Here is a 14,025-nt window from a genome sequence, read left to right on the forward strand (position 1 = left end):
TGTGAATTTAATAATAAAAAATAGTAAATTTAATCATTTAATTAATACTTTAACAATTTTCCTTATATGTGAGTTCAAACTCTCGCTCAACAAGTGGGGTTTAACACAATATTTAACTAAAATTGGCGATTAATTGTAGAGTCAAGATTCAAACGCATGACCTTTACTCTAATGTCATGTAAACTTTGAAATAATAAGTCTCACATGAAGAAAAAAAAAAAAAGTGAAGAAAATAGCTCATCTCTAACTATTGTTTTCAAAAAAATACTTTTTTTTTTTTTTTTTGAAGGAAAGTTGAAACTTTCAGTAATCATGAAGAAATGTACGTAATAAACCACCATATAGGTGTACATAAGACACCATCATAAAGGATTTTTTTTTTTTTTTTTGATATGTCCACACAAGAGGGGGAGGAATGATTCGAACTGGTGACCTCTGCTTCATGAGGCGTGGTCCCCAGCCGATTGAGTTAAACCTTGGGGACTACATCACCATAAAAGGTGTGCACCCAACCTGAGCTAAAACAAGACTCCGACCAACGCAAACAGTTGCTACAAATAAAATTTAACCAAATAGAAGGATGCCTCTACGATGATATTGAACTTTCATTGAACTAGGAGAATGTCACACATTCAGGGCAAAAAGCAATGACTAGGTTAATAATCACAGAGCAAATTGCCAAAGAACTAACAAAAAAAAAAAAAAATGAAAAAAAAACACTCAAAATAGAACTACTGATAGAGGAGAAACCGCCACCGAAGACGGCGCGTGTGTCGTCAGAAAACACCCCACCAATAATCGAACACCACAAGCCACTAGACGCCACCAGACATGGCAAAGGGAACAGAGCATGGCCTTCACCTGTGACCCAAGTTGTGAGAACACCCTAGCACGTGAGGACCACGTGCCGAGCACCGATAAGCATTTTGGCCGTAGCAAGTAGTGGCTGGACTAGAGGACGGTGACGAGCAAGATTGAGGATGTGTGTCGACCAGAGGGCTGCGGAACACCATAGATCTTGCCTCAAAGAATACTTGAGTGCACTTGCACCATAGGCATCTCTTCTTAAAAGAAAATTTTGGAAGATGCTTTGGATGCACCAACAAGCACACCCAGAACTTTGCACTAAAACCATTGAAGATGCTCCATGACAGGGTATTTGGTGCGAAGAAGATGGATGTGTATTCAATTCTATTTGCTATCCTCTTTGCATTAACTGCAGCGAATATTGTCTTGGTGTGCAGTTACTTAACAAGGAATCCCAATTACACTCAAACTCATAAATCATTTTATTGTGCTTGAATCTTGCCCTTGTTTGATGCCCTAAAAATTTAACAAATAATTCAAAATAAAAAATAATTGTCAATACACAAAAATGACACTTTGTAGTTAATTTTTACAAACCAACCTAAAAAGTAATATATGTTTATAAAATAATGAGAAATTCATGCTTTTTTATTAATGTAATTAAAAAAATATGTAAGAAGTACATACCGTTAAAAAAACATATATTTCTCATGCTAAGAAACATTTAACAATTTATTATATTGATTTGTGGCTAATTTACATGAAAATATTTTTTCAAGCCAAAAATAAACATATCTTCTTAAGGCGGAAAAAGTAAAAATAATCAGAATTTCAGGAGGGTTAAAAAATCAAAAGGATAAAAAAATAAATAAAGAATTATTATGACACGTGTGATTAAAAAAAAAAAAAGGATAATGAAAAACCTCCATGCGAAATGAAAGTCCACAACTTCACTCACAGTATTAGTCTATTAGAGGGGCCAAACGACTGCAAATCGTAGCTCCCAAACCCAAAGCCGTAGAGCCCTATACGGGGAAGACGAAGATGAGAATGGGGTCAAGGTTCGATCTCCTTCTCTTTACCATTGCTCTGCTCTCAGTGCCAGTGCTATCCGATCTGATCCTCTCCAAGGTTGACCGACGTGTAAGTCTCGCTCCGATCTTTCTTCAATTTTGCCTTTTCAATTCGTAATTTTCTAGGGTTTAGGGTTTTAAAAGAGATCTCGTATGTTGTTCGCTTTTGGATCTGTTTCTTTAGGATTTAAATGGTGAACTCAGAAATTAAAGTTTGCAATGCAGTGTACAGTCTAATGTATAAGGCTGTGTTTGGAAAGTGATGTAACATTTTAAGATCCGCCCAGAATTTCATAACTTACATTGAATCATTTCAAGAAAAATGCTCTTTATTTCTTATTTTTCTTCGCAATGATGACTGTAGTTATAGATTTTTGTTTCAAATGACATAGAAAACTTGAGTTTTAAGGACAACCAAACAGGCCCTTGATGAAGGAGATTACGAAAACTGAGAGGTGCTTCACCTCTTGTGCAGTGACACCTTCTCAAACTTGCTATTGAAACCTTTAACTTTGGTTTCATTTTGGGATGCCAAAAGCTTTTGTTTTTGTGTTGTTATATTTTGCCTTCTTTTACCTAGATGTTATAATCTGATGGAGTTACATAGATTCGCACAAACTCTGTTAATATAGTACTCGCGGTATAATCCAATATATTTTAGCTAGCGGTTTATTTTTTTTTCCTCTGTTCGGCTTGTCTTCCTAGGGTTCAAATACAAAATTAACCCTCCATAAATAGACCATAATAACATAGTACGCATGACTCATTGAGGACTGCTAGCTATTAAACATAGTTTGTCTATTGTTGTGATATTCTCATACTGTCAATCCTTGGTACCTGCTACTCACGAGATTTGTTCCTTGCTTGCAGATTGATTTGACATCTCAAATTGTGCGTATCACATCAACATTAAAGGTACTAGATATGTCCCTTTTCTGCCTTCATTGTATGCTCTTTGTTATTATTCATATTATGCAAAAATCCACGTTTACTCTTTTTCCTTTCTTTTTCTTTTTCAGTCTAATAATTTGTTTAGAGGTTAGTGGTATATGTATCCGAAGTACGGTGATACTGCCTTTACGAAAAAAGAAAAAAGAGGATAGGAGATGCATGCCATGATCACCAGGAACTGTGTGGGAGAAACTAAATCAAATGACTTGTTTGTCTATACTAGTGCTTTTGTAAATCTGACTTTTTTTTTCTCCCTCTCCTACCATGCTTTGCAGGTTGAGAATGAAGGAACTGATTTGGTATCAGAGGTTTTATTGGCCTTTACTGATAACCAGGCAAAAAATTTGGCACATTTGGTGGCAACACCTAATGAAGGGAAAGGAAAAGCAAAAAGCTCCGCTGTGAGTTTGCCTGTTGAAGTTGTCCACCCTAAAGGAATGCCTCCTGCCTTGACTTTCTATTCAGTATCTTTACCTAAGGGGCTGGGCAAGGGGGACACCTTCACTTTGGATGTCTTCGCTGTTTTTACACATGCCTTGCAACCATTTCCTGAGAAAATTAGTCAGGCTGATATACAGCTTGTTGTCTTCTATGAGACTGCACACTATCTCTCTCCTTACATGGCCAAGGTCCAATCACTCAGTGTAAAACTTCCTGATGCAAGAATTGAATCTTTTACAAAAATTGAAAATACAAAGATTCAAGGTTCCGAGATTAAGTATGGTCCTTACGAGAATCTTCCTCCCTTCTCTTACTCACCTATAGTTGTTCATTTCGAGGGAAATCAACCCTTTGCAGTTGCTCAGGAATTGGTACGGGAGTTAGAGATTTCCCACTGGGGCAGTGTGCAAGTGACAGAACATTACAATCTTATCCATGGAGGTGCTCAAAGCAAGGGGGAATTTTCTAGGTCTGTCTTCATTTTCTTTCTATGTCTATATGCCTTTTTCTTCTGATCACCGAGTTAGTTGGAAGTTTGATTATTATCAAAAATAAAAATAAAAAAAATTGGAAGTTTGATTATTGCTTATTTCCTGATGCAGGCTTGATTATCAGGCCAGACCCTACATAAGAGGTGCATCAGCTGTTAAGCGTCTTGTTGCAAAATTGCCTCCAAGAGCTCATTCTGTTTATTATAGGGATGAAATTGGCAACATTTCAACATCTAATTTATGGGGTGACCTTAAAAAGGTTGATATTTTAATCTGTGTGGATTGATAATTTGAATTGCTTAATGATGTTGACTATAGTTGTCTCTCCAATTGCAGACAGAACTGGTAATTGAACCTAGGTATCCAATTTTTGGTGGCTGGAGAACTGCTTTTACCATTGGATATGGCTTGCCACTTCAGGACTTCTTATTTGAGTCGGAGAGAAAGCGCTACCTTAACATGTCCTTTGGTTCCCCTATGGATGAGGTTGTTATTGACACTCTCATTGTAAAGGTATGTAACAAGATAATACTTTTTGGTATTTGATTTTTGATCCCTTTATCCTATATTGCTTATTAGTTTACGAATATCAATGGGGCAAGTATGGCAGCAGACTATATCACCCCTATTCTGCTGATAAAAGTTATTATCTTCTAAAGGTAGCCTGAACTCAAATAATGAGGGGTTGAGATGGGGCAACTGAAAGAGGTGGGGCTAGGGTTAATGGAGTTTCTTGAGAGGCTGCCATGGGAATGGAACAACTGTAAAGTACCTTAACCACTACATGTGGATTAAACTGCTATTTTAGGGTCTAACATTGATTTTCATGCATGAGCTTGTGGGGTAAGGTTGGGTTGATATTAGGTTGAAGTTTGCTTTTCCAAGAATAGAACAAGAAATTTTAGAGAGACTATGCTGTGATCATCCCCCTTTTTCCTGAGTGCATGCTGAACTTGTTTGTTGGGCCAAAAAAATTTTATTTTATTTTAATGTGTTTTCATACCACTATTCCATTAATTTGTACTTTATGTCATATGGTAATTATAAATTGCTTGGGAACAAGATCCTTTTAATAAATAGTCTGTGTGGCCAGGAAGTGTTATAAGCATGAACTGCAGCCGGTTTGTTCAAAAAGAAAAGATCTCTCTAATATTGACTCGGTGCTTGTGTACTACAGGTTGTTTTGCCTGAGGGTTCTAGAGATATCTCAGTATCTGCTCCATTTCCTGTGAAACAATGGCAAGAGGTATTACGAGCTTAAGTTCGCATGCCAGCATTTTTTTTATTGTTTGTCCAAGTTTTCAATCCTTTCTTCATTTCTTTAATTATTTGAAATTTCCCTTTTTATCTTCTCTTTATTTCGTACATGATTCATCACAGACAAAATTGTCCCACTTGGATGTTGTTGGTAGACCAGTGATTGTTCTGGAAAAGACCAATGTTGTGCCGGAACATAATCAGTATTTCCAGGTATTAAAGTCACCTCTTTTCAAGTAACATGAAATACCTCAAGTGCTAGCATTTGAACCAAAGCCTCCATGCCATACAAGTGAATATGTGATGTTAAAAGGATAATAGAAATTATTGGAAGTGTTATCATTTTATCCTTATTAAAACATTAGGCCGTTACCATTTGGAATCTAGTAGTGTGTATTATACATTGAGTTTTAAATTTTCACTATTAATTTGAGGCTTCAAACATCAAAGTTCATAGCTTTCTATTATTTGTAAAGGTAAGAAAACAAAAACCTAAGATAGTGTGTGAGACAGTGGTAATGTACTTAATTAAGCAACTAATAATCTGAATTATATAATAGTAGATTAACCAAGGATGTTTTATTTAGCAAGAAAACTTCTTATTTGTGCCTAGTGACATTTATGCAATCCCTCTCCTTTGGGTGAATCTTCTTGTGTTACATATCAAATAGCTGTTTGACGTAGACAGCCTTTGTATTGTTCAGTTTGTGTCAGTATTACATGATGATAGGTGATGAGTTATGGTTTTAGAGAAAATCTAATGCTGGAATTTTTCTGGCGGCAATGATTAGGGTTTTTAAGGTAGGTTTGGAACTTGGAAGGGATAGTTGCCATCAAAAGGTTGAGAAAAATCTAGGATTTATGGATTTCAAAGAGTATGAGAGAAGGGACATGGTTCAGTTATGTAAGGAAGAAAGCAGAGTATTGGGGTCTTTGTTCTCTCTTTTATGACATAGTTGCGTTGTCCTTGGTCTTGGAGTGGTCATGGGTAGGAGATTCTGATGGAGGGATATGGCCTATTTCTTTTTCAAATAATTTCCCATATTTTTCTGAATTCTCACATCCTAGGATATCTATTTGGTTATTTTGCAGGTCTATTACAAGTTCAACAGCCTCTCAATGTTTAGAGAGCCACTGATGTTGATTTCTGGATATTTCTTTCTTTTTGTTGCCTGCATTATCTACACGCATGCAGATTTGTCAATTTCCAAATCTTCTCCATCTTATTTGGCAAAGTTGCAGTGGGATGAGGTAAGTAGGTTGCTATGTGCTATATAAGATCTTGATTTACTATCAGAAACAAGTTAAATATATAATGTATTTATATATTCCATGCCATTATTTTAGGTTCAAGCAGCAGTTCAGCAGGTCCACAATATCATGAACCGATGCTTAACAATTCATGATAAGCTGGAGGCATCATTACGTGATCTTTCAAGGACAGGAGATGTCCAAGCTTGTAAAGCAGCTCGGAAAGCATTAGATGGTGTGTTGAAAGATCTCTCAAAAGATTTGAAGCCCTTGCTGGCATTCTTGCAATCCTCTCCACAGGCTGCTCCGATATTATCAAAGGTTTGCTGTTTATTTGTTGCTGCTATTGTACATTTGCCATTGCAATGCAATTCAAATTGAAAGTTATTCCTGCACTAAATTACTGGCCCTGTTATCCAACTTGTAAGATGTTGAAAGCTATAATTTAAAGGATTAAATGCATAATTGATATATGGGGTTTTCCACTTTATCATAAGGGTACTTGGATTTTAAAAAGTGATAAATATGATATTTGTACTTTCTAAGTTTACAAAATTGATACCTCTATCCATCTACCGTTAAAAAACTTAACAGAATTTTTGCCACATGTATAAAGCCATCTCAAACCAATAAAATGTTGCCACGAGTACAAAATACCAACTCATCTTTACACTTACCCCTTGGGAGTTTTCAGGGGTGGCCCACCACTTTCATTTTTTTAAAAGATTTTTTTTCTTAATAGTTTTTTGGTTTTTTTTTTATAAAAAAATTAAAGTCGTAAAGGGGTTCAATAAACTGTTGTAAATTTTTGCCACATGTATAAAAAGCCATATCAGACCCATAAAATGTTGCCACGAGTACAAAATGCCAACTCAGCCTTGCACCTAATAAAAATAATTATAAAATAACCAGAAAACAAAATTTATAATTATTATTTTTTATTTAGTTTTCCTTTTCTTTTTTGGTTATTTTATAATTATTTTTATTAGGTGCAAGGATGAGTTGGCATTTTGTACATGTGACAAACATTTTATTGGTCTGATATGGCTTTTTATTCACATGGCAAAAATTCCATTAAGTTCTTTTTATCGGTAGATGTTCAGGTATAAATTTGATAACCTTGGAAAGTACATGTATCAGTTGTCACTTTTTAAAACTCGGGTACCTTTTTGATTAACGAGTAAAACCCCCTGCATCAAATTATGCATTTAACCCTATTTTAAAAGGTGCTTCCATGTTTTACTGCCCTAAGAAAGAACTGAAAAACTGTACTATATGTTTGGATGTCTTAGAACAAACACTATTTTACTCAGCTGCTTCGCACCTCTGTTTCAGTATTAGTAATTACCAACTCTTTGGTCGTTTCTATAGGTGGAGGAGCTGGTTGCTAAGGAGAGAGATTTGCAAGAGAAGCTGATGGTGAAACACGCAACAGTGGTGGACTGCTATGAGAAGAATTCTGGGCGACGGGAAACTGAGAATCGGGTTGCTTCGCAGCAGCAGAAAATTGCAGCCTTGAGGCAGGAGGTGGATGATCTTCTTGAGATTATTGATGAGATATAACAAAGGCGTATATTATTGTATGAGTTTAAAGCGTTAACCCACCCATCCCCAAAACCTGTGTTGAGCTCTTTGTTCTTTTGGGTAGACAATGATATCAGAATTTTGACGTGCTCTCACTTAGTTTATTATATACCTTCTTTTCACTTTTGGCAAGCAAAATTATGTTGTTATACATTACTATTTATGTAATGGCATGGACTCTTAGCGCTACACTTGTGCCAAAGTGCCTGATCGGTTGTCAAATTAACAGGGCCGTTGGTCTCTAGTTTGCTTGCGGATAGTTTCAGCGTAATGGAATGAATCATTTTATGGTCAAGAATTATTTTCCAGCAGGTACAGGCTTCTTTCGAGCATATGATTTTCTGTGTATTTTAGGGAGGGTCTCAAATCTTTTAAATTTCTAGAGTAACTTTAAAGTAGGTTTATTTTGAAATTCTTAACATATTATTTTAGAGATTCATGAGAATTGTGAAATTGTTAAAATTTTAATCATTAGTTTAAGTGAAGTGATTTAGATTTTGTCATTTCATTAAAATGTTTCTCCTTTTTTTTTTTTTTTTTTTTGTGATTTATTGTATCTTATTATTATATTTCGGTAAAATGCTAAAACTATAATTTTATCTCACAACTATCTACAAACATTATAAATTAACCACTAGATCAATACTTGTTTAAAAAAAAAAAAAAAAAAAAAAATCAAGGAAGGATTGAAGTTATCATATCAACAATCAAGAGGGTCTTCATCCCATCCTGCGATATATTAAATTAAAAAATAATAATTATCTTTATAAAAGCAAGTTGATAAGATGAAATATTCAAAACATTTAGTTAAAAATAGGGATAACTTCATTAAAGGGTAGAAGTATTTGACCGTTAAGAAAAAAAAAGGTACTGAACTTTTAAACGTCTCAAATTACGCTATTCAAGTTTTTAAACGTTTCAATAAAGGGTAATTCGTTAGGATTTGTTATTAATTTATGTCAAAATTTTTAAAATATCTCTTTTATTTTTTAGGGAAAAAAAATGGTTAGGATTTATGTATTAGTTAGAATTTAACGGAATTTTAAAAATTACCCATACTTGAATCTTTGAAAAATTTTATAATTTTTTTTTTAAAAAAAATAAACACATGGATATTTTGAAAATTTTTGTAGGATTTAACAACAAATCTTAATGAATTATTCTTTATTGAGACGTTTGAAAACTTAAATGCCTTAATTATAAAATGTTTGAAATTTCAATACGCTTTTTTCAAAACAGCCGATACTTCAAATATTTTTTTTATGGAATTATCCCTTAATCTATTTTTACACGAGAAGGTAAATTGGGTAAAGCAATTCTTTACCTTCCGTGAGCTTTAGTTGGAAGATAATAACAATGAGTGAAAGAGAAGAGAAGGGCAGTTGCTTGGGCATTCAGCTTTGGGATCTATAATTTGGGGCTAGGGTTTGCACTGCACCAAACACTGCTAGTAATAACTTCTGATAGTAACTTCTATTCATTCGCAAAATGGAGACTTCTCTCAGATTTGGTGGAGATTCCAAAGCTCTGAGAATCCACGCCAAGGAAAAGCTCCCCATCGACTCCAATACCTACTTGCAGGTATTCACTCTCTATCTCTCTTTCTCTTCGTTTGTGTTGAAGTTTGAAAATTTTACCAATTTAGCTCTTTACTCTGCTAATTCTCTTTTTGTGCAATCAATTGCGCTAACGATTATCCATTTCATATCAATTAATTTTCTCTTTAGACCCATTTGTTAGCTTTTTGGGAAGTCTTAGACCAAACTTCTTGTTGGAATTTTTGTGCCTTTGATGGGAGTTTTTATCCAGCCAAATCTGTTGTTGCCTGTTATTGTTTTTGGTCCAACTGGAATTCTGGGAATGCGAACAACAATATCAATGGATATTTTGTTACAGTATGTGAAATCATTTGGACCGGTTTTATTCTCTTTCCTTTTCTTCTGTGTACGTGTCAGGTACATGGAGAGCTAGATACAAGGTTTGGAGCTCCGAGTTATCTCAGTGCAGTGATAAGACACTTCTACCCAGATGTATGTTTCACTTTATGGGTTGCATTGATATCTTATGACCATTATTATGGGAAGCTTGTTTTTCTTTCTTGAAGTATAATTGATGTTTTTTTTTTTTTTTTTTTTCTTTTTACTATCGATTGTAGTTATCAGCAAGCCTTGGGGTTGGTTTGCAATATGATAGGCGTGAGAAGCTACGGTATAGTGTACGTGGGAAGAAGTCATTTCCCGTCACAACTGATGGCCTCTTAAGCTTTAATATCAAGGGGCGGTGGGATGTGGACAAAGAATTTAAAGAGGTTGATTTTTCCTTTTGAGTTTTGAGAAAGCATTGCCATTGTAGTGCTAAACCTTGTTTGACAATGTCATTATAGCTGCTGGGGAAATTGGGTGTAATGAATATGTCCTTATGTATGTTGTTATGCTTTTGGCAGAGGAAGTCAAGAGGAGCTGCTGAATTTACTTGGAGCGTATTCAATTTTCAGAAGGACCAAGATGTTAGGGTAAAACTTGGCTATGAAGTGACTCATCAAAACAAACTTGGCAATGAAGTGTTTGACAAGGTATATTCCCTTCCGTGAGTGAAACACAAGTATGCATATTCCTGGTTTACATTTTTGGATTAGTTTATAGGGAGCTTTCAGCTAGCAGTGTCTTCTGTTCTCCATTCTGGATTTTTTTCTATCCTCAAAGTCAATTTTTACACTGTTTCCACCTCTTAGTCTTCACCTTGTGTTTTCTTAATGTTGTAGGTTCCCTTTGTTCACTTTCTCATGCTTTTTTTTTTTTTTTTGTTTCCTTTCAATCTTTTATTTCAGGTTCCCTATCTGCAGATCAGGGAAAACAATTGGACATTCAATGCTGACGTCCATGGTAGATGGAATGTGAGATATGACTTGTGAGGAACGGAACTTCATTTATTTGTTTGGAGGTGAGAAATGTACCTGCCGAACACGTGTTATTTTGTATTCTGTTGGACAGCCAACAAGCAGGGACAGATTATTGATTAATGGAACTGAAATTTTCAGAAGCTCAATGAGTGAAGTTTTACTCCTTAAATTTATTTATCTAAATTTGTTTTGCCCGAATTTCAGCCTCCCGTGGCAGCCCCAGTTCATGGAGGTTGAGAATTTGCCACCCATCTGGGAAAGGTCCTACTTGTCACCTAGATTTTAGGCTGAACTCCTTTTGTTAAGGCCGACTGGGTCATAGAAAGTGACAGTGCAGGGGGGACCTTGAGATTTCATATCTTCTAACAAAAGACATGTTCATAGTTGATGATGTCAGTAGATTTAGTTAAAGGTCATATACGATCTGCTTGGTAAGGACATTCGTCATCATGACAAGGATGTTGCTGTGTGGTGGTTTTCAAATGTGGAATTGAATGATTTATATAGGAACAGTTCAATGTACGGCATATCATTAGAATTTAGAGTTTAAGAGGACACAGGAGAAGGTAAAAAGTATGTTTGGTCCCTTCCATGGCAAACACCATCTATAAAATATTGCTACCTACTTTAAAATATACATGAATTCTTTCATGATTTGGACATGCAGTGTGTCTGCATTCAGAGTAAAGAAGCAACTCTCCTGCTTTGGAGGATTAATATAGAATGGTATGATAATGTGTGCGCTCAGCTCACAATGGTGGATGGCTCTTTGCGTAGAACTTTTTCTTGATCCAGCTTTAACCAAATGGAGCTGTGGCTCTCCATTGGCAAGAAGAGGCTAGGTGTACACGTGTCGGACTGCAGGTGAGTCAATTTATATTAATTTTCAGATCGAGGAGGGGGCTTTATTAGTAACCCCGTATTACTTTTCATTACATTTCCATAGTGCCGTCTTTATTTAAATGCATATATAGCGCGTGAGACTTTTTTTTATATTCTGAGCTTGTTCTACGTACCAAAACTCAACTTGAACTCCCAAGATGTAGCCGATATGGTGAAAATCGTGAGTTGGTAGAGGATGTGCCGTCTGAGTCACTTTGTGGTTGAGCCAAGCCGTGTCAAGCTTATTAGTGAGCCGAGGGGACAAGTTTTCTTACAAATTAATTGCATTCTCTTAACTCGGAGAAAGAAGTTTTGTTGGCATATATATATTTTGAACGTCCTTGCCGTGTGTGTATAGAAGAGAGAAATGCTCATCTTCACAACCCAATCAAACTCTCCCGACTTGACTTGACATGAGTCAGCAGTCAACAGAATCAGCATCTTATTAATCCATGCCACCTCAGCATTAGCAGCATATAGTGTAATTATGGTGTGAAGTATAACATTACTCTAATAACATATAGCGTCTAATAAATAACTCCATGACATGATTGTCCTCCACTAATAACAGTGTTACATCATAATCAAGTTTAATTGTTTAATGATTAATGTGATAAAAAGGGGTATGTAAATTTATAAATTAATGTCACAGTTCATTTGTTATAATCAGGCAGATTGTCAAGTTAATTTATAAGGAATTTATAGTAAAAGATTTATCGTCTCACACAATAAAACTTATAAAAATTGGAAGAAAAAATATAACTTGTGGATCGATAAAGTAATTGTAAATTCCTTTTGGGTGAACTGTGTTAACAGTAAAACTATAAAGATGAATCCATGTAAGTCAAAAAAAATAAAAAAAAGTCTTTGGGAGAATCTAAAGAGGGCCACGAACGAATTGGACTAAAAAAAGCCACTCAAAAACGAAAACCAAATCCCCATATTTCCCGGAATATTCCTCGTCTCTAGCTATAAAGTCCTTCAAAGCACTAACGAAAAACTTATATACATATTCACAAACACACTCTCTCTTTCTCTCTCTCTCTCTCTGTCGCTCTCGCTTCTTCACATGACTCGTACGTTGAGATCCCTAGGCGAGGGGAACTCGTCGTCGGCCCACATAATCACCACCACCGCCGAGTCACGCGAGACGGTGGCGGTGGACTCCGACTTCGTGGTGATCCTAGCGGCGCTCCTCTGCGCACTCATCTGCGTGCTCGGCCTCGTCGCCGTAGCTCGCTGCGCGTGGCTCCGTCGCCTCTCAAACTCCCGAAGCAACACCACCACCTCACCGCCTTCTCTTCCCCCTCCTCAGGCGGCGGCTCTGGCCAACAAAGGCTTGAAGAAGAAGATCCTTAAGTCGCTCCCGAAGCTCACCTTCACCGCCGAGTCCGCCGCCAAATTATCCTCCTCCGAGTGCCCGATCTGCCTCTCGGAGTTCGCAGCCGGCAACGAGATCCTCGTGCTGCCTCAGTGTAGCCACACCTTCCACGTGGCGTGCATCGAGACGTGGCTGGGGTTACACTCCTCCTGCCCCTCCTGCCGTCAGATCCTGGTGGTCGCCACGTGTCAAAAGTGCGGTGGAGCTCAGGCTGATGCCGGATTCAAGGACCAGACCGATGATAGGTTCTTGCCCTAGTCCTAGCCGAGAAACCAATTAATTTCAAATTTCGGTTCAAACGTTAGATTAGGATTTATATATAATTATTGTTACATATTAGGATTTTAGGGTTTGGATGATTTGATTATGATTTCTCTGTATTTGGTTACGTGTATGTAATTATGTATTTGATAGAGCGTTTGAAGGTTTGTTCTCGGTATCATCACAAAAAACAAAAAAGACAAAAAATGGTGGGAAATGTTGCAAAATGAAAGGGACAAGATCATATTTGTACATTCAATGAATTGGTCGGAATTTCATTTACTTCAAAAAAATGTATACCCTTTTGCAATAGAGTCCCAATTCTGAATTCTCAGATGATAAACTTTTTTTATTTTCTTATTAATTAGATTTATTTCTTGATAATGGTTGTTGGCAAATTGGAGATAAAAGAAAAATGGAAATTATGGAAAAGAATTACTCCAATGGGACCCCAATTATGCATGATATATTTTAGTGCGGGCCATGGAATCAAGAATGGGACCAACGTGGCGAATCCACCATACGTTTTGAAAGGTATACCTATGCCACTAGGGGATTTCTCAAATTGTTAACCTATCCTTTTTCTTTTTTTTCTTTTTTTAACTTCCACTAATTATAGTAATTATTGAAAGGAAAATGCTTGGCGGGCGGTTTTATACATATTGATGTGACAGTTTATAATTAATAAATTAATTAAGAATGTGATATTTAATAAATTAGTCACTAGCTAATTAATTTGACAAGTTA

General features: G+C 36.2%; 3 protein-coding genes across 3 annotated transcripts; all 3 read left to right on the forward strand.

Annotated features, from left to right (window-relative positions):
* The first annotated feature begins 1,757 nt into the window (after positions 1-1,757).
* Positions 1,758-8,044, forward strand: LOC133870429 (dolichyl-diphosphooligosaccharide--protein glycosyltransferase subunit 1A). Its single transcript, XM_062307555.1, has 10 exons — positions 1,758-1,950; positions 2,751-2,795; positions 3,107-3,741; positions 3,875-4,022; positions 4,100-4,276; positions 4,941-5,009; positions 5,144-5,233; positions 6,113-6,271; positions 6,368-6,592; positions 7,643-8,044. The coding sequence occupies exons 1-10, from the start codon at positions 1,852-1,854 to the stop codon at positions 7,832-7,834; spliced, it is 1,839 nt and encodes a 612-aa protein (XP_062163539.1). The 5' UTR covers positions 1,758-1,851; the 3' UTR covers positions 7,835-8,044.
* Positions 8,045-9,204: 1,160 nt separating this feature from the next.
* LOC133871282 (outer envelope pore protein 21, chloroplastic-like) lies at positions 9,205-10,900 on the forward strand. Its single transcript, XM_062308691.1, has 5 exons — positions 9,205-9,436; positions 9,811-9,885; positions 10,011-10,163; positions 10,299-10,427; positions 10,683-10,900. The coding sequence occupies exons 1-5, from the start codon at positions 9,344-9,346 to the stop codon at positions 10,764-10,766; spliced, it is 534 nt and encodes a 177-aa protein (XP_062164675.1). The 5' UTR covers positions 9,205-9,343; the 3' UTR covers positions 10,767-10,900.
* Positions 10,901-12,632: 1,732 nt separating this feature from the next.
* LOC133871000 (RING-H2 finger protein ATL80) lies at positions 12,633-13,446 on the forward strand. The gene has a single exon (XM_062308327.1). The coding sequence runs from the start codon at positions 12,706-12,708 to the stop codon at positions 13,273-13,275; it is 570 nt and encodes a 189-aa protein (XP_062164311.1). The 5' UTR covers positions 12,633-12,705; the 3' UTR covers positions 13,276-13,446.
* Positions 13,447-14,025: the final 579 nt, after the last annotated feature.

Source organism: Alnus glutinosa, chromosome 6 (assembly GCF_958979055.1).
Source record: "Alnus glutinosa chromosome 6, dhAlnGlut1.1, whole genome shotgun sequence".
NCBI classification, from domain to species: Eukaryota; Viridiplantae; Streptophyta; class Magnoliopsida; order Fagales; family Betulaceae; genus Alnus; species Alnus glutinosa.

What these genes read in the sequence shown, in the direction of transcription:
- LOC133870429 (XM_062307555.1), top strand. Translation starts at nt 1,852, where the DNA reads ATGAGAATGGGGTCAAGGTTCGATCTCCTTCTCTTTACCATTGCTCTG. An exon ending in AACATAATCAGTATTTCCAG is followed by an intron (nt 5,234 to 6,112) that starts GTATTAAAGTCA and finishes GTTATTTTGCAG; the next exon opens with GTCTATTACAAGTTCAACAG. An exon ending in CTGCTCCGATATTATCAAAG is followed by an intron (nt 6,593 to 7,642) that starts GTTTGCTGTTTA and finishes TCGTTTCTATAG; the next exon opens with GTGGAGGAGCTGGTTGCTAA.
- LOC133871282 (XM_062308691.1), top strand. Translation starts at nt 9,344, where the DNA reads ATGGAGACTTCTCTCAGATTTGGTGGAGATTCCAAAGCTCTGAGAATC. An exon ending in TAAGACACTTCTACCCAGAT is followed by an intron (nt 9,886 to 10,010) that starts GTATGTTTCACT and finishes TATCGATTGTAG; the next exon opens with TTATCAGCAAGCCTTGGGGT. An exon ending in GCAATGAAGTGTTTGACAAG is followed by an intron (nt 10,428 to 10,682) that starts GTATATTCCCTT and finishes CTTTTATTTCAG; the next exon opens with GTTCCCTATCTGCAGATCAG.
- LOC133871000 (XM_062308327.1), top strand. Translation starts at nt 12,706, where the DNA reads ATGACTCGTACGTTGAGATCCCTAGGCGAGGGGAACTCGTCGTCGGCC.